This window comes from Leptonychotes weddellii, chromosome 6, assembly GCF_054177405.1.
Source record: "Leptonychotes weddellii isolate Sample4059 chromosome 6, ASM5417740v2, whole genome shotgun sequence".
Taxonomy (NCBI): Eukaryota; Metazoa; Chordata; class Mammalia; order Carnivora; family Phocidae; genus Leptonychotes; species Leptonychotes weddellii.
In genome coordinates this window covers 121,848,631-121,867,161 of record NC_138374.1, presented here as the reverse complement: position 1 = coordinate 121,867,161, position 18,531 = coordinate 121,848,631, and the positions used below count along the sequence as shown (strand labels likewise).

At 34.9% G+C, this 18,531-nt stretch overlaps 1 protein-coding gene across 2 annotated transcripts in view; it reads right to left on the bottom strand.

Annotated features, from left to right (window-relative positions):
* Positions 1-18,531, bottom strand: part of BRINP3 (BMP/retinoic acid inducible neural specific 3) — a 315,037-nt gene that overhangs the window by 151,117 nt on the left and 145,389 nt on the right. For both annotated transcript variants that reach the window (XM_081825165.1, XM_006727836.3), the window contains exon 4: positions 16,978-17,168. In XM_081825165.1, coding sequence (XP_081681291.1) covers positions 16,978-17,168 — 191 coding nt within the window. The remainder of the gene's footprint in view (positions 1-16,977; positions 17,169-18,531) is intronic.

The following is an 18,531-nucleotide window of genomic DNA, read 5'->3' as shown; positions in this document are numbered from 1 at the left end:
ACAGACTTTAGTTTAAAATCTAATTTGTCTGATATAAGAATTGCTACCCCAGCTTTCTTTTGAGGTCTGCTGGCATAGAAGATGGATCTCCATTCCTTCACTTTCAGTCTGGATGTATCTTTAGGTTCAAAATGAGTCTCTTGTAGGCAGCATATGGATGGGTCCTGTCTTTTTATCCAATCTGCAACCTTGTGCTGTTTTATGGGAGTGTTTAGGCCATTCACATTGAGAGTGATTATTGAAAGAAATGAATTAATAGTCCTCATGTTGCCTGTGAAGACGTTGTTTTTATAGATTGTCCCTGTAAATTTCTGTTGTATATCACTCTTGGAGTCTTTCTCCTTTTATAGAACCCCCGTTAATATTTCTTGCAGGGCTGGCTTAGTGGTCACATATTCTTTCAGTTTCTGTCGGTCTTGGAAGCTCTGCATCTCTCCACCCATTCTAAATGACAGCCTTGCCAGATAAAGTATTCTTGGCTGCATGTTCTTCTCATTTAGTACCCTGAATATGTCTTGCCAGGCCTTTCTGGCTTGCCAGGTCTCTGTGGATAGGTCTGACGTTATTCTGATGTTCCTTCCTTTGTACGTAAGACATCTCTTCCCCCTAACTGTCCTTAAGATGGTTTCCTTGGTTCTAAGATTTGCAAGTTTTACTATTACATGCCAGGGTGTTGGCCTGTTTTCCTTGATCTTGGGAGGGGTCTTCTTTGCCTCTAGGACACGAATGTTTGTGTTGAAATAGGGTCCCCTACTCCTCCGCCATCTTTCCTCTGTATCTGACTTTTAACAAATCTGTTTCATAGGGCATTGTGTGAATATGGAAAAATGGATTTAGAAAGCAGAAGCCTGCAGTAGGAGATTATTTTTTAAATTATCTAGGAATTATCTAGGAACTGGGAAATCCATTCCTTTCCCAATCTATGTCTTAATTTCTGTCACTTTTATATTATAGAAAGCTAAAATGGTATCAAATGTTGAGGTTTGGTCATCAGAGGTAAAGAAATCTTTAAAGAGTCTGTTTTCATATATTATAAAATAAAGGAATTTTATTAAATAAAAATATTTTCTTTCACATTTTATTCTTAAGTTATTAGGATTTTTCACTAGTTCTTATAATAATTATTGAATTATTTTATATTGGTTATTAATTACAAAATCGGTAAATTTTAAAAAGTTTAGATTACTGAGGAATAGTACCTAAAGTTGCCACATATATTATTTAAAATGTCCAAGTGCCAATAAAAATTATGATGCATGCATAAAAATAAGAAAGTATGACCCATATCCTGGAAAAGAAGCAGGAACACAAATTGCTTGTGAGAGAAACCAGATGTCAGACTTAACACAAAAAGACTCCAAAATAGCCATTATAAATCTTACGGAACTGAAAAAAAGAATGACAAAAAAGTAAAGGAAAGACAATGTCACATCAGACGATATCAATAAAAAATAGAAGTTCTAAAACAACCAACTGAAAATTCTAGAATTAAAACGTACAATAAGTGAAATTAGAAAAAAAAGTTACTGGAAGCATCCAACTATAGATTTGAACTGGCAAACATAAGAAATGGCAGACTTGAAGATAGATCAAAAAAGATTATGCAAGCTGAGAAAAAAAGAATTTAAAAAAAAAAGAGCCTCAGAGAAATGGGTGAGACATTTTAAGTGTATTGACATATGTATTCTGGGAATACCAGAAGGAGAGGAGAGAAAAGAGCAGGGGAAAAAAAAAGTTCATAGAAATAATGGCAGTAACTTCTCAAGTTTATTGAAAAGCAACCTACACAACCAAGAAGATCAACAAACTCTGAGTAAAATAAACACAGAGATTCACAAGTTGACACATCATAATAAAAATACTTAAAGCAAAAGACAAGGATAAATCTATATTTGTAAATGCTTGTAAATGGGGTGCCTGGGTAGTGCAGTTGGTTAAGCTCCAGACTCTTAGTTTCAGCTCAGGTCTTAATCTCAGGGTCATGAGATCAAGCCCCCATCTGGCTCTGCAGAGTATGCTTGAGATTCTCTCTCTACCTCTCCCCCTGCTCCCCCCACTCTCTCTCTCCCTCTCAAATGAATAAATAAATATTTAAGAAGAAAGAAAGTAGGAAAAGACAGAAAAAGGAAGAACTAAACTTATATGAAAGAAAAGGAAGGAAATAATAAATATCAGAGTGAAGATTAATGAAATAATTTAAAAATCAATAGAGAAAATCAATAAAATCAAAAGTTGGTTCTTTGAAAAAAAATCAACAAAATTGACATTTAGCCAGATTGACCAAGATAAAAAGAGAGAAGAATCTAATAACTAGAATCAAAAATAAACAAGGGGAAATTACTATTGACCTTAGAGAAATAAAAAGAAAATTGTAAAGGGTCACTATGAACAATTATGCACCAAGTTAGATAATTTAGAGGAAATGGAAACATTCTTAGAAAAATACAAACTATCAAAACTGACTCAAGAAGAAATAGACAATCTGAATAAAACTATAATAAGTGAAGAAAATAAAGTCATAATCAAATACTACCCACCCAGAAAAGCTCAGGCCCGAATGCCTCTATCACTGAATTCTATCAAACATTTAAAGAATAATCAATACCTATTTCTCACAAACTCTTCCACAAAAAAGAAGAGAAAAGAACACTTTTCAACTCCTTTTATAAGGCCAGTATTAGCCTGGTATCAAAACCATAGACATCACAAGAAAACTATAGACTAATATCTCCTGTAAATATGGAAGAATCCTCAACAAAATGCTAGCACCTCAAGCCCAGCATTAAAAAGAAATATATAGCATGACAAGTGGAATTTATTCCAAGAATGCAAGTTTGATTTAATATCTGAAAAATCAATTAATTTAATATATAATCAGAATAAAAAATAAAAATCATATGCTTATCTCAATAAACATCGAAAAAGCATGTGAAAAATCAACATCTTTTCATTATATAAACACTCATTAAACTGAGAAAGGAACTTTTTCCACATGTCAAGAACATCTATGAAAAACTCACTGCTAAGATCATACTTAACAGTGAAAGAAAAGATGCTTTCTTGTTTAAATCAGGGACAAAATAGAGCACCACCTCTATCCATCATTATAAGAGAGGTCCCAGGTTAGGGTGATTAGGTAAGAAAAATAAATAAAAATCATATCAATTGGATAGGAAGAAGCAAAATTATCTGTTTGCAGAGGACATGATCTTATGTATAAAAAATACGGTAAAATCCACTAGCAAGTAAATTAGTTAACAAATTCAGCCAAGTTTCAACAAAATCAATTAAAATATCCACATTTGCTATACATTTCCTGTAATAGTTAATTTTATGTGTCACTTTGACTGGGATGTGCGGTGCACAGATATGTGCCTGAATATTATTTCTGGGTTTGTCTGTATAGTGTGTCTTCAGATAAGATTGTCATCTGAGTGAGTAGACTGGGTAGAAAACTTTTCTCTCCCCAGTGAAAATATGCATCCATTGTGGGCCTGAATAGGGGGGGAAAAAAAAAGCAGAGAAAGGAAGAATTTGCTCTCTGCTTGACTGTTGAGCTGGGATGCAAGTCTTCTGCACTTAGCCTGGGATTTACATCATCACCTTCCTTGGTTAGTGGACCTTTGAACTGACTGGGACTTACGTCATTGGATCCCTGGTTCCCAGGCCTTCAGGTTTTGACTGGAACTGTTAGGAAGCAGCTAGATAGGAACAGTGGAAGGAACACCTGGAGGAATACCCCTGTGGTCAACACAACCAGCTAACATCCTCCACTGAAGGATGTCATAGCCTACAGGGTCTCTCCCTAAGGAAATAAAAGCACAATCCAGAGAGAAGGTGTCCTCAACTTCATCTTTAAGTAGTTAAACATCCATTAACATAAATTAGCACTGCAATTATAGCCACAGTCTCCAGGAGAAAGGCTGCCAAGAGAGTTCCAGTACAAATCTTGTAGGGTCAAAAACTGCCCCCTCCCAATGTGTGGGAGGAGTCCCCCAAATGATTAGAAGCAGCCTCCATTAGAGACCATCCTGTCCATGATGCAAGACCTGCTCACATAAAAGGAAAAGACCCCTGCAGTCTCAGTGCAGTTGCCACCTCTGGGCCTGCCCTCTCCTACCTCGAGTAGGGCACGGATCTCTAATTCTTTATTGCCTTGGTGCCAAGAGCCCAGACACAACACTTTTTGTGCAGACAGAACTATACCACCAGAGGTCAGATAGTCAGGCTCAGTCTCCCTATTCCACCAATTCCTTATAACCTATTTCTCTCTCTATCCTCTCCCTCTCTCTCTTTCTAAAATCTCTTATTGGTTCTGTTTCTCTGGAGAACCCAGACAATACATTTGCTATGAAGAATCCAAAAATGAAATTAGAAAAACAATTCCATTCACAGTAGCATCAAAAAGAAAAAAATAACTCTTAGGAATAAATATAAGTTCAAAAAATGTATGTTGAAAATTACAAAATATTTTTGAAATAAATTAAAGATCCAAATAAATGAAAAAGCATGTGCATGTACATGTATGTAGACTGGAGTACTTAACATTGGTCCCATAGTATTAGTCCCAAACTGATCTACAGAGTCAAAGAAATCCCTATCAAGATCCCATGTTATTCTTCTGTAGAAATTGATAAGCCTAATTTAAAATTCATATGAAATTGTAAGGATCAAGAAGAAAGAAATCAATTCCAAAGAAGAACTAAGTAGGGGCACTCCTGCTTCTTTATATCAAAAATTACGACAAAACAATAGTAACCCAAACACTGTGATATTGACACAAGGACAAACATAAAGTTTAATGAAATAGGATTGAGAGTCTTGAAATAAATCCATATATCTATAGTCAACTAATTTTTGACAAGCATGACAAAAACATTAAATGGGGGAAAGAATGGTCTTTTCAAACAACAATGTTGGGACAACTGGAAAGCCACATGCAAAAGAATGAAATTAGATTCTTACCTCAGAAAACAGGAGCAAATTTTAAGACTTTGGATTTGGCAAAGAAATTTTAGATATAATATCAGAAGCTCAAGCAACAAGAGAAAAAAATAGATAATTTGGACTTCCTCAAAATTAAAAACTTTTGTTCTTCATCAAGAAAGTGAAAATGCCACCCACAAAAAAGGAGAGAACATTTGCAATTACGTATCTAATAAGGGAATTGTATCTAGAATACACAGAGAACTGTTACAATTCAATCACAAAAAAGACAAAATCCCAATTAAGAAATGAAGGAAGGATCTGAATAGATATGTCTACAAGGAAAATATACAAGTGACCAACAGACATATGAAAAATGCTCAGTGATGTCATTAGGCAAATGCAAAGCAAAGCCCCAGTGAGGTATCATGTCATACCCATTAACATGTGTAGAATCAAAGTCAGATCATGACCATTGTTGGCAAGGTCATAGAGAAATCAGAGTCCTTGGATGTTTTAGTGGGAATGTAAAATTGTGCAGCAGTTTTGGAAACAGTATGAAAGTTCCTCAAATAATTAAACAGAGTTACCACATGACCCAAAATTACACTTCTAGGTATATATCCAAGAGAAATGAAAACATATGTCCACACGAAGAGTTATACACAAATGTTAATAGCAGCATTATTCATAATAGTCAAAAAGTAGAAACAACTCAAATGTCCATCAACAGATGAATAAATAAACCATGTGTTTTATCCATAGAATGGAATATTCATCAGCCATAAAAAGGGAAAAACGTTGATTCATGCAACAATTTGGATGAACCTTGAAAACATTATAACATGTGAAAGAGAGCAGACACAAAATTCCACGTATTATATGATACTATTCATATGAAAACCCAGAATGCGGACATCTATAGAGACAGAAAATAGAATACAGCTGGGTGTGGGTGGGTAGGATAGAGGGGGATTGTAGCTAAAGGGTCTTGTTTTTTGTTTTTTTTTTTTTTTGTAAGGTGATGAAGATGTTTTAAATTTCACTGTGGTGACGATTGTACACATCTGTGAACATACTAAAAAACACTGAATTGGACACTTTAAATATATTATATGGTATATGAATTATATCTCAGTAAGGTTGTTTTTAAAATGAACATTAAATTTACATAAGATCATACTACCTAGTATTAGGTAGTTGTATCTTTTTAGTGTAACACACTAAATTGGGAAGAAGTTCAAGTAACAGTTACAGCCTCAATTTGTTGAATGTGACCATATTTTAATACCATTCACTTCCTCTTTTAAGAAAAAAATACATAAGAAATAAAATCAAAGTTCTCTTTGTGCAATTGACAAAATATTTGAACTAGACTTGAAAGGTTTTTTTCCTTTTATACTTATTTTTAAAATATATTTTAATTTTTGGAGGAATATTCATATGTGCACACTGATGTTGATTTCAGTTTTCTAGGGAGTTGGAATTTTGTAGATCAGGTTCGTTTGATTGGTTGCAGGGAAACTGGGATCTGGGAGGGTATCAGAGCTCTCTTAATAAACACTGCCAGTCAAACCCCCCCACACACTCATGAGGGAGAACATTCATACACATACACAAATATAATTAAGAGACAGGGAATGCAGGAAGCGCAAATAAATGCAGCCTCCAGGTGACTTTTAGACCTATCTTTAGCTACTCTGTTGATATTTGCCAGAGTGACCAGACTACACGACCATGGTGGGCAGCCAAAATGGATTTAGTGCAATAGAAGAGCCCTTTCCTGGTGGTATCACTTGACATTTACTCCTTTTCTATTCCTTTGGAAACTGTAAGTTGAATTTATATGTGGGAAGAAATAGAGTTCAAGAGTTTATTGATTTAAAGTATTGCTTGTGAGAGTCTTTGTTCCAGATCATTGTTTCTAATAACCCAGTTTGGTTCTACTAGAAAGACATGATCCCTGACACAACGCTATTGACTTTTGCCTCCAATCTCTAAATAAGGTTAAATGACAAAGATTTGCATAAATTTAGTGATCTACTATCTAGTGAATTAGGGGATACGGAGGGGATAATGTACTATGTAATAATAGAGACTTATTTAGATGACAATATAATGATAAGAAAAGTGTTCACATTATATAGAGAGGATTACTTTGAGAACTTTGAGGCCCTGGTCCTATTCAATCTACGGAAGATGTCCTAGAAGCTGTTAGAAGAGAAAGTGTATTTTACTTTGCCGAATGTTTCCTTGACAAGAATTTTGTTAGGGTAACCCTGATGCTCTCTCATAGCCCATCTCCCTCCCATATTCAATATCTTCCATCAGAAATAAAAGAATACTTGATTAGTGAGATCCTCACACTGCCAAGGAACTGAATGGTGCCACAAACATGTAAGTTTGGAAATGAATCCTCCCCAAATTGAGAATAAGGTGAAAATCTAGCTCAGGTAGATACCCTGATTGGAGAAACTAGCTAATCCATACCTCGGTCATTGACAACCCCCACCCAACCCCCCAAAGTCAAAGAGATGATAATGTGTTTTATTTTAAGCCTCTAAATTCATGACAATATTGTTACATAGCAGTAGGTATCTAATACATGCCCCCTTCACCATTGTCTTCCTTTGAGACTCAAATTACACATATTCATGGCTGCATGAAATTGTCTCACAGCTCACTGTTCATTGTTTTTCACATTCTTTCTTTTCCCTCTGTGCGTTTCATTAGAGAATAACTGTGTATACTTTATGTATCTATGTCTCAATTTCACTAATCTTATTTTGTGCCATGTTGTAGGTTTTTAATCTCATCCTATGTATTTTTTATGTTGAAGATTATATTCTTCATTTCAGTAAGTTTGATTTGGTTCTTTTTTATATTTTCATGTCTCTACTTTTATTTTAGTAAATGTAGAATGCAGTTATAATAAACATTTTAATGTTCTTATCTGCTAATTTTAATGTCCTTATTCATTGTGAGTCAATTTTAGTTGGCTGAATTCTCTCTCCATTATTGCTCGTGTTTTCCTGCTTCTTCATTGTCTGGAACTTTTAAATGGCTAACATTATGAATCTTACTTTGTTGCATGTTGGACATACTTATTTATATTCCTGTAAATATTCTTAAGCTTTGTTCTGGAATGCAGTTCTCAAAACAGTTTGATTATTTTGGGTCTTATTTTTATAATTTGTTAGTCAGGGTCCAGAGAAAAACTCAGTCTAGGTCTAAGTATACTAGGTATACTTCATTTTATTGTGCTTCACCTTATTGTGTTTCACAGATATTGCAGTTTTTACAAATTGAAGGCTTGTGGCAACCCTAGTTGGGCAAGTGTATTGATGCCATTTTTCCAACAGCATATTCTCACTCGTGCCTCTGTGCCACATTCTGGTAATTCTTAGAATATTTCAAACTTTTTCATTATTATTATACTTGTTATGGTGATCCGTGATCAGTGATCTTTGATGTTACTATTGTAATTGTTTGGGGGAACCACAAACTGCATTCATATAAGACGATGAACTTAATTGATAAATATGTATGTTTTAACTGCTCCACCAACTGGCCCTTCCCCTTCCTCTCTCCCTCTCCTCAGGCTTCCTTATTTCCTAAAACACAACAAAATAGAAATTAGGCCAATTAATAACCCTGCAATGGCCTCTAAGTATTCAAGTGAAGGTAAGAATTGCATGTCTCTCACTTTAAATCAAAAGCTAGAAATGATTAAGCTTATTGAGAAAGGCATGCTAAAAGCCAAGATAAGCTGAAATCTAGGTCTCTTACACCAAACAGCCAAGTTGGGAATGCAAAGGAAATGTTTTCAAAGGATTAAAAGTGCTACTTAAATAAACACACAAATCTTGGGGGCGGGGGGAAGGCAAAATAGCCTTACTGCTAATATGGAGAAAGTTTGAGTGGTCTGATAGAAGGTCAAATCAGTGACAACAGTTCCTTAAGCCAAAGCCTAATCCAGAGCAAGGTCCTAATTCTCTTCAAATCTATGAAGGTTGAGAGAATTGAGGAAGTTGCAGAAGAAAAGTTAAAAGTTAGCAGAGATTGGTTCATGAGGTTTAAGGAAACAAGCCACTGGGGAGCCTGGGTGGCTCAGTGGGTTAAGCATTTGCCTTTGGCTCAGGTTATGATCCCAGGGTCCTGGGATCGAGTCTCGCATGGGGCTCCTTGCTCAGCGGGGAGCCTGCTTTTCCTTCTACCTGCCACTCCCCCTGCTTGTGCTTGAGCTTTCTCTCTGTCAAATAAATAAATAAAATTCTTAAATAAAAAAAAAAAGGAAACAAAGCATCCATATAATAAATACAAGGTGATGCAGCAAGTGCTGTAGAAGCTGCAGCAAGCTAACCACAAGATCTAGCTCAGATCAGTAATGAAGGTGGCTACACTAAATATCAGATATTCAATATAGATGAAACAGCTTTGTATCAGAACATTTTCTCTAGGACTTTCATAGCTAGAGAGGCAAATGCCTGGCTTCACAACTTCAAAAGACAACTGACTCTCTTGTTAGGGGCTGATGCAGCTGGTGACTTAAAGTTGAAGCCAATACTCATTTACCATTCTGAAAATCCTAAGGACCTTAGAAATTATGGCTAAATCTACTCTGCCTGTGTTCTATAAATGGAACAATAAAGTCTGGACAACAGTACGTCTGTCTGCACCATGGTTTACTGAATATTTTAAACCCACTATTGACCTATTGCTCAGAAAAATAAATTCTTTTCAAAATATTATTGCTCATTGACTATGCACCTGCTTACCCAAGAGTTTTGATAGAGATGTACAAGATTAATGTTTTCTTGCCTGTTAACATAACATCCATTCTGCAATCTCTGGATCAAAGAGTAACTGATTTTCAAGTCTTATTATTTAAGAAATACATTCCATAAGGCTATAATTGCCATAGATAGTGATTCTTTTGATGGATCTGGATAAAGTAAGTTGAAAACTTCTGGAAAGGATTCACCATTCTAAATGCCATTAAGAACACTCATGATTCATGGGAAGGGATCAAAATATCAACACTAACATGAGTTTTGAAGAAGTTGATTTCAGCCCTCATGGATGACTTTGAGGAGTTCAAGACTTCAGTGGAGGAAGTAAGATGTGGTGGAAATAGGAGGAGAACTAGAATTAGAGAGTGAAGCCTGAAGATGTGACTGCATTACTGCAATCTCATAATCAAACTTTAACAGTCAAAGAGTTGATTTTTGTGGATGAGCAAATAATGTAGTTTCTTGAGGTGGAATCTATTCCCAGTGAAGACACTGTGAAGACTGTTGAAGTGACAGCAAAGATTTAGAATATTACATAAACTTAGTTGACAAAGCAGCAGGGTTTAAGAGGACTGCCTCCAATTGCGAAAGTTCTATTGTGGGTAAAATGCTATCAAACAGCATCACAGGCTACAGAGAAATAATGAAAGGAAGAGTTGTTCAATGAAGTAAACTTCATTATTGTCTTATTTTTAAAGACTGTGGGGTGCCTGAGTGGCTCAGTCGGTTAAGCATCTGCCTTCGGCTCAGGTCATGATCCCAGGGTCCTGGGATCGAGCCCCACATAGGGCTCCCTGCTCAGCGGGAAGCCTGCTTCTCCCTCTCCCACTCCCCCTGCTTGTGTTTCCTCTCTCACTGTGTCTCTCTCTATCAAAAAAATAAATAAAATCTTAAAAAAAAAAAAAGACTGTCACAGCCCACTCAGCCTCCAGCAATTGTCACCCTGATCCAGCAGCAGCCGTCGACATCGAGGCAAGACCCTCCATCAGCAAAAAGGTTATGACTCACTGAAAGTTCAGATGATAGTTAGCATTTTTAGTAATGAAGTGTTTTTCAATTAAGGTATGTACATTTTTTATACATAATGCTATTTGGACACTTAATAGATAAGAGTATAAGGTAAACATAAATTCTATATTTACTGGAAACCAAAAAATTCATTTGACTCACTTTATTCTGATATTTACTTTATTGCAGTGGTCTGGGATCAAACCCACAATTTATTCCAGGTATGCCTGTATTCTTTACAACTGAGGCATGACTTTTGTCAGTGCTCCACGAATTATTATTGTTTCTATTCTGGCTTATAAAAACACCTTTCTAGGCCCTGTGTGAGTGCCAGATACTGTTCTCTAATCCTATAGTGTGGTTTCTTCCTGGATGTCCAGTAATTTCCTCATATGTATACACTCAAAAGTATTCTGTTAAATATCCAAGGGCAACTCTCTGCAGTTCTATGGGGTTCTCTCTCTCCACTGTTTTCCCCTCTTTGGGATTCTATCCAACAAACTAGAAAACACCTAGGTCTCACTAAACTCTGAAGTTTTTCCTCAACCTATGGAATCTTTTGGTCTCTTCTTGCATTTTCTTTCCCTCTACCATATCCTGAAAACTCTTTCAAGACAATAAACTGGGGCAATCATAGACCTCACCTTGGTTGTTCCCATCTCTCATGGATCACTGTCCTTTTTTGCCTATTGTGTGTCTTAAAATCAGTATTTTTATATTTTTTAATATTTTTTTTGTATTGTTATGTAGGAAGGTGGATCCAGTCCCTGTTATAACATCTTGGTTAGAAGCAAGTCTATTTAGAGATTTTTAATTTTATTTAATATTAAATATATTTATTGATTTTATTTTTCATGTTTTTCACTTTACATATTTTTTGTAAATGGAAGAGATAATTCAGTCGGCACTCAGTTACAACACAGAATATATACTAGGAACACAGCTGGAAAAGTGGAGCAGAAGGAAATAGATGCAGAAAAATGTCACAAATAGAAGTTTTAAATTTTTTCCTGATTTGTATAATTAAAATTTAATCTACACTGAGTCATGTCTAGAATTATTGAATCATATATTGTACACCTGAAACTGATGTAACACTGTATGTTGATTATACTGGGATTAAATTTAAAAAAAAGATTTAATCTAAATAGTTGAGTTTAATTTTAATTTTCCTAATTTACATTTGGTAGCCACTCTGTATAGCTATTTTGATTAAAAATAAAACAAAAATATAAACAGATTCTGCTTTTGCTCTCTAGCAAATTAAGACTTTGTCAAAAGTAGAGAAAGCTCAGCACAGGAAATAAAGCCCTGTAATAAAATGTAGAAAATTATTATCAAGAATATGAAAGTTCAAATATTTAAAAATATGAATCTTAATTATTCTGAATTTTTTTAATGAATTTAATAATGACACTAAATTTATATATATTAATTATTCGGGAATAATATATTATTCCTTTAGGCTAAAAGATATTGGGGCAAGTAAATATGTATACACAAAAAATGCAGATATATATTTTTTGTGAACTTGAAAAGACTATCAGAATTATCAAATGTATTACGTTAAATGTATGACTAGAATTGTACCAAGATGCTTAAATTTGTGTGCAAGTTAAAATGTCTTTTTAAAACCCTAGAGGTTACTAAGGGAACCCTTCTGAAAATCAAACTAATATTGAAATCAAACCTTCAATTATTATGAATGGTTTATGTGTAAATTTTCTCATCTCATGTCTTTTTAAAGTAAGCTTTTTTGAATACATAGAAATAAAATTTAAAAATTATGAGGTTTTGCTGATTTTATTCTTAAAGAGCAAATAATTTACATATCAGAAATGCTTCTTGGAATGTTATTATCAGGCCTAATTTTATAAATGGCATTATAAATTTTAATTTAATGGATTTTTATCATTTCAGTAATGTAGATCTAAAGTTGTGGAGCCTCTTCTCATCATCACCTGCAACATTCTTAAGTAAACTAAGTGGCACTAAATATCATTTGAGTGGGTATTTTAGCTGAGTTGTTGAACTTCAAGGTAATTTTAACATGTTATTTGTGCTTCTTCCTAAATTTGTTGGAAAAATTTTGTAAACACTAAAATTTTAAAAATCTGATTTTTTTCTGTATAAGAAAAATGCCAGAAATACAATGAAGTCATCAGTACTTATTTTGAGAAAATAATAACTTAGTTCTTTTAAAATTTTTAAATGTTTGAGGGGCACCTGGGTGGCTGGGTTGGTTAAGCATCTGTCTTTGGCTCAGATCATGATCCCAGGGTCCTGGGATAGAGCTGTGCATCAGGCTCCCTATTCAGCGGGGAGTCTGCTTCTCCCTCTCCCTCTGCTGTTCCCCCTGCTTGTGCTCTCTCTTTCTTTCTCTGTCAAATAAAGAAAGTCTTAAAAAAAATAAAATAAAATTTTTAAGTGTTTGATAAAAAATTTAATTTTACTCACTGAATGTAACCTGATTTTTAGAATTTAGTGTATTAAGGAAGTTTTGGAAAATGCACATACTACATCAGGTGATAGATTACATTTTCTCAAAATATATATTTTCATTGACAATCACATGAGATTAAATTTATTAGACTATTTCACGGTAAACCTAAAGAACATGTTAGTGTGATCTTTAGGTAACTTGAGTCAATTGAATTGAATCTTCTGAAAATGGCCAATTCTAGAAATTATATTTGACATGTTATTGCATTAAAAATAATATTGAGAAAGAATATTTGATATAAATGCTGTTAATTGGAATAATATGACAGCTAATTAAGCTTCATAGGTGTTTGAGCCTCTTTTTTTAAATTTCTAGATGTGTTAATGAACTGCAGCCTACATTTATATTCATAATTATAAGAGATAAAAACAACAAATTGTTCTATCCCATTTTTTAGAAGTTGGCTCATAGTTAACACTATTTGTCCGACTCTTTTGTGTTTTTGCAAGAATTAGCATGATAAAAGCAGGCATGATTTTGCAGATTTAATTATATTTTTGCTGTTATCTGATAATGATCTTACTTGACTTTCCTTTTTAACAATACTCTGTTTCCTAAATTCTATAAATCAAGAGACAACTTCATACGTTTGTTGAAGAAATTAAATGCCTACTACATGGCACTTCAAACCCAAAACATTTTGCCTTATCAAAGAAACTGTGGATCTTGCTACCCTTAGTTGAAAACTTTAAATATACAAACACTGCATTAAACCTTCAGGGATTTAGTAAAGGAATTACGCTCTTGATTTCAAATGTACTACAAAAGCACTTTACATTGAACTATGTATTCAAGTAGGAAGAATTTCAGTAGTTGAATGCCCTTAGATTCCCCCCTGCACACCCCCATTCCCATCCTCAGTCCTTCCTATTCTGTTAACTTACATCTAAGCAATTATAATCTTATAATTGAGGAGAGACACCTTTTATCTGTGTAGGGACGTACTTGATAACTAATGAAAATAAAAGATACTCTCCCCAGAAAAATTCCCAGGCACATACAGTTATGCAAGCAAGAAAAGAGCCTATAGACCTCCTCAAGAGCTTTACCTTTGAGCTTTTCCAGTAATCCAGACAGCACCTGACCCTGCACCAGAAAATCACCAATCACTTCAAATGACAACTGCCTCAGAAGAGAACTCCATCCAGACCTAATTAAGTCCTGCAAAGTCTGATTGTCCTCCCTTCTTTCCCATTTCCCACTACCTCACACTTGTACTCCCTACATAATTCTGTGACTATATTCTTAGTCATGGTGTTGTTACTGGCACATACCTCATTTCTTTTTTCCCCTCAGTTACAGCACAAGGTATTTTTACTGCTCTTTACTATCCATCCCTGCATCCTCCCCGCTACTGCCCTCTGCTTCCTGTCCCGGATCTAAAGCCCCACTTCTCCTCTTCATCCGCAGCCACTCTATGCACACATGTTGAAAGATTTCCATTATGTGCTCTGGAGGCCTTCCCATGGTTAGTGGATAATGAATATTCCCTGGAGCTCTAAAGGTGAGGTTGTTTACTCTCCCACATTCCAGGTTACTCCCTCCTCTTTCTCAGAGCTCCTCTTAGATCACTTACTTCTAAGAGTTACTTCTTTAAAGCTCGTTTCTATCACACAGTTGTATCACCAGAGTTGAATCACCAGGGTCGAAGAACAATGCCTGTGTGCAATACTTTACACCATTAAAACATGTTGATTTTTGTGATACATACTTCACTCGTGGGAGAACAGAATTACATACAAATATCCATCAAGATTTAAAAAAATTTTTTTTTCCCAATCCATAGTCACCGTGAACTGCTCCACGTGCAGATGAAGTACCCACCCCTTTATCCTGCCTGGGGCTGCTAGGCCCTCCAGACTGTGGAGTTGGGGCCCGGCACCAACCCCCTGCATAGTCTCCAATGAGGAGTGGGCCCACCCGCCAAAAACTACCCTGAGGCGGCAGCTAAAGATGGGCTACAGTCAGTCCCAGTTTGGACTTGCAGCCTGATGAGGTCCAGGGCTTCTCCAACAGCTAGGGGTCCCTCCTGTCTCATTAGATGAAACTCCACCCAACCAGCAAGGCCCAGTCTTATCAGGGCAGGCAGGCCAGTATCCTCCAGCTCTGCCTTCAGGTGGGATAGGCACATTTGTGTAGTTTAGTGCTTAGAGACAAGCAGATGCCTTTTGTCCCTAAGATCCTGTTCCTGTGACCAGGTCTCTCCAGACTCAAGTCCTGTTCCAAGTCCTTGGTGACCTTCCGTTAAGTTTTGACATAAACTGTGAATGAATATTTTTTCCTGAGTAAAGTACAAACCTCCACTGCATAATTCTACTTGGTGCTGAGAAAAAAAATCAATAGCCATATAATAAACATACTTACAATAATGATGTCTTCTATTAGAAAATACACTTTAAGTTACTGTTTATATCATTGAAATTGATTTCTGAAAAAGTCTATTTGTCCTCAGCAACCTCAAGCTAACTATCTCTAACAATACCCTATCTTACAATATTTTTTAAATTAACTAAAATATCTACATTCATGCTGGCTACAGTTTTATCTATACAGCATAAATGCTATTTATATTTTTGATTATCCAATATAACAGAAGTCCTACAATCAGAAGTAGACTAACTATAATTGTGTAATTTATATCTAAGGAAGTCTTTTTCCCAACTTCATCTACCAGGAATATGGAAGACAGGTAGTATTATCTGTGTAACCCATAAGCTAAAGATATTGCTGTATCACCTTTTATTCTCTCTGGAACATCTCGCACAAAATATATGACTTAGACTAATTTTTCCTAACATTCCCAAAATACTGAAGTACTAACATTTTATTAACTTACAAAACACAACTATTAATTTTAAAATCATAAATTTAATGACTGCTTTTTGCATTGATTATGAAATCTTACAGGTGAAACACCAAGAAATGCTCTTTATATTTTATTTTGTTCTTGCTAACTTAGTCCAGGATCACCCTATCACACTGTGATGATTCTTTATTTGGCAATGTCTGTTGACCAAACACAATAACATGTTGATTTAAACTGCCAGAAAAATGTGTCAAAAAATCTGATGTTTTAGAAGCCGCTGTCTCTCTTCCTCTGTTTCTCTCTCTTTTTTAAAAAAATTAAAGGCACCTTATTCTTACTTTCTCTTAGTTTTGGTGAAATTAACCTTAGTATAGTCAGACGGAAAGGATTCTAGTGAACACATGGAGTTCACCTACTAATTCTAGACTATGCTGTGTCTTGACTTGCAGAAACTTACCCCCAAATACTTGTACTTCTTAATTATATTGTTAAAGGATGGGGGAAAATATTCCTTAAACCAGGACTTCTTAATGACTTTTGTGTCACTGACCATTTTGAGCCTAAAACAGCACCTTCTCAGAATGTTTTTAAATAAATACTATAAAATAGGAATATTCACAAAATAAATTAATGTTATTAAAACAAAGTTTTATCCACACACACGTTATGAGGGAGATTGTATACCCCAGACACTTACACAATTCAAGTGTGTTTCAATTAACATTAGGGCATGAAAAACCTTGACCCAGTTATCAAGTCACAATGTTGCAGACACACCATTTCATTGAAATCTATTACATAACTTATGACAAATGGAAATGTGACTGTTTTTTTTTGAACATAATTGTTTAAATCAGTGATACATGCAAATATATAGAGATGCATTTTAGAGCTAGGAAAAATCATGGTATGACATCATTTTAAGGTAAACTCATTCATACCTTAATGGCAGTGGATGCAATTTGAATGTGGTGAAGTCTCCGAAGGGTGCTGTCCCTGTCAATGAAATAGGAAGCGGCTAGTTGATGTAGCGTCTCCAGTGTGACCATAGAGCTATTGGTGCTGGAATCACTTCCTTCAGATCTTTTGCTCAGCTTCCGCTTGTCCACAAAAATTGTGAGTGACTCCTCTCCTGCATTAATAATATTTAAAATTATTCCATTTTCCACTTAAAATCAATTTTTCAATTATCTGCAGGTGAGGAAGTATAGATGACAGACATAATGAAACAAAAGAGTGATAAGCAACAAAAGTCAAGTTTAACTTTTGTGTTCTTCATGAATATTTCTCATGTGCCTAGAATGGTACATGAGCTATTGAAGCCTGTAAATACTTACTTAGTAAATGTTGAATAGCTAGCATTTGCGGAACAATTTCTCTAGATTTTATTGACTTTCTCATATAGTTTAGTTTACCTAACACCTATATGACACAGAAGCAAATTAAGAACGGAAAATATGTAAATTGAACTTAAGTGGGGTGCGTGATATAAAATTGTATATGCTCAGAAATGTTTACCGTGGATCAGCATGACTAATGGAAACATGACCAAGCACATTACTAAACACTAACCATTTTTTTAAAAAGATTTTATTTTAGTAAACTGTACACTTAACGTGGGGCCCAAACTTACAACCCCAAGATAAAGAGTTCCATGTTCTACAGACTGAGCCAGCCAGGCACCCCTAGCCATTTTTAACTGAACCTCGAAAATTCAGAGAAAAAATACATATGCATATATAGTTATGTAAGCATATATGAATTAAATTCAGAGGTTTCCTACATGTGGCATTACATAAAAATATTATGTGTTATTAAGCTCTATGGAAATCATTAAACTCCATGGAAGATTTAGGTATTGACAATGGATTTTTGAAGGTGAAATTTAAAGTATAATATAATTAAACTGCAATTTTCAGTGTTCACATGTTTACAAAAAATATCAATGGTATTTAAATTTAACATTAAGAACTTGCCGTTTTCAGATTTCCATATTCTTGGATATTCATCTAGCGTATAATTGTCAGACTTGATGCTTACTCTCATTCTCTCAGGAACCCACTGTTCTGGTGGCATTATGCCCGCTTACAAATTGACAAGCCAGTTTTATAAAATACCAAATAAATAAAATGATACTAAATTTAAAATGACATATCCTTGGTGACTATCCAATCCTAAGTCACAGCTTATAACAACAGATAAAGCAAGAGATCAGGTCAGTTGATATCAGAAGTAAAGTGTTACCAATGTTATTTCTGAAAGGTCACATTCTCAGTTTGTATTTGGATCCCAACATGCATACTGGAAATCAAATAGCCTAACTAGAACAGCTGAAAAAAAAATCCTTCAAAAAAATGAATGAGTGGGACAATTATCAACAGCATTAGGTCATATGCATGATAAATATCTTTCAGGTGGGAACATCTGAAAGAGAAAAGGGAAAATATTACATAAATCTCTATAGCAACAAACAAAAAAATCCCCAGTGATTACTT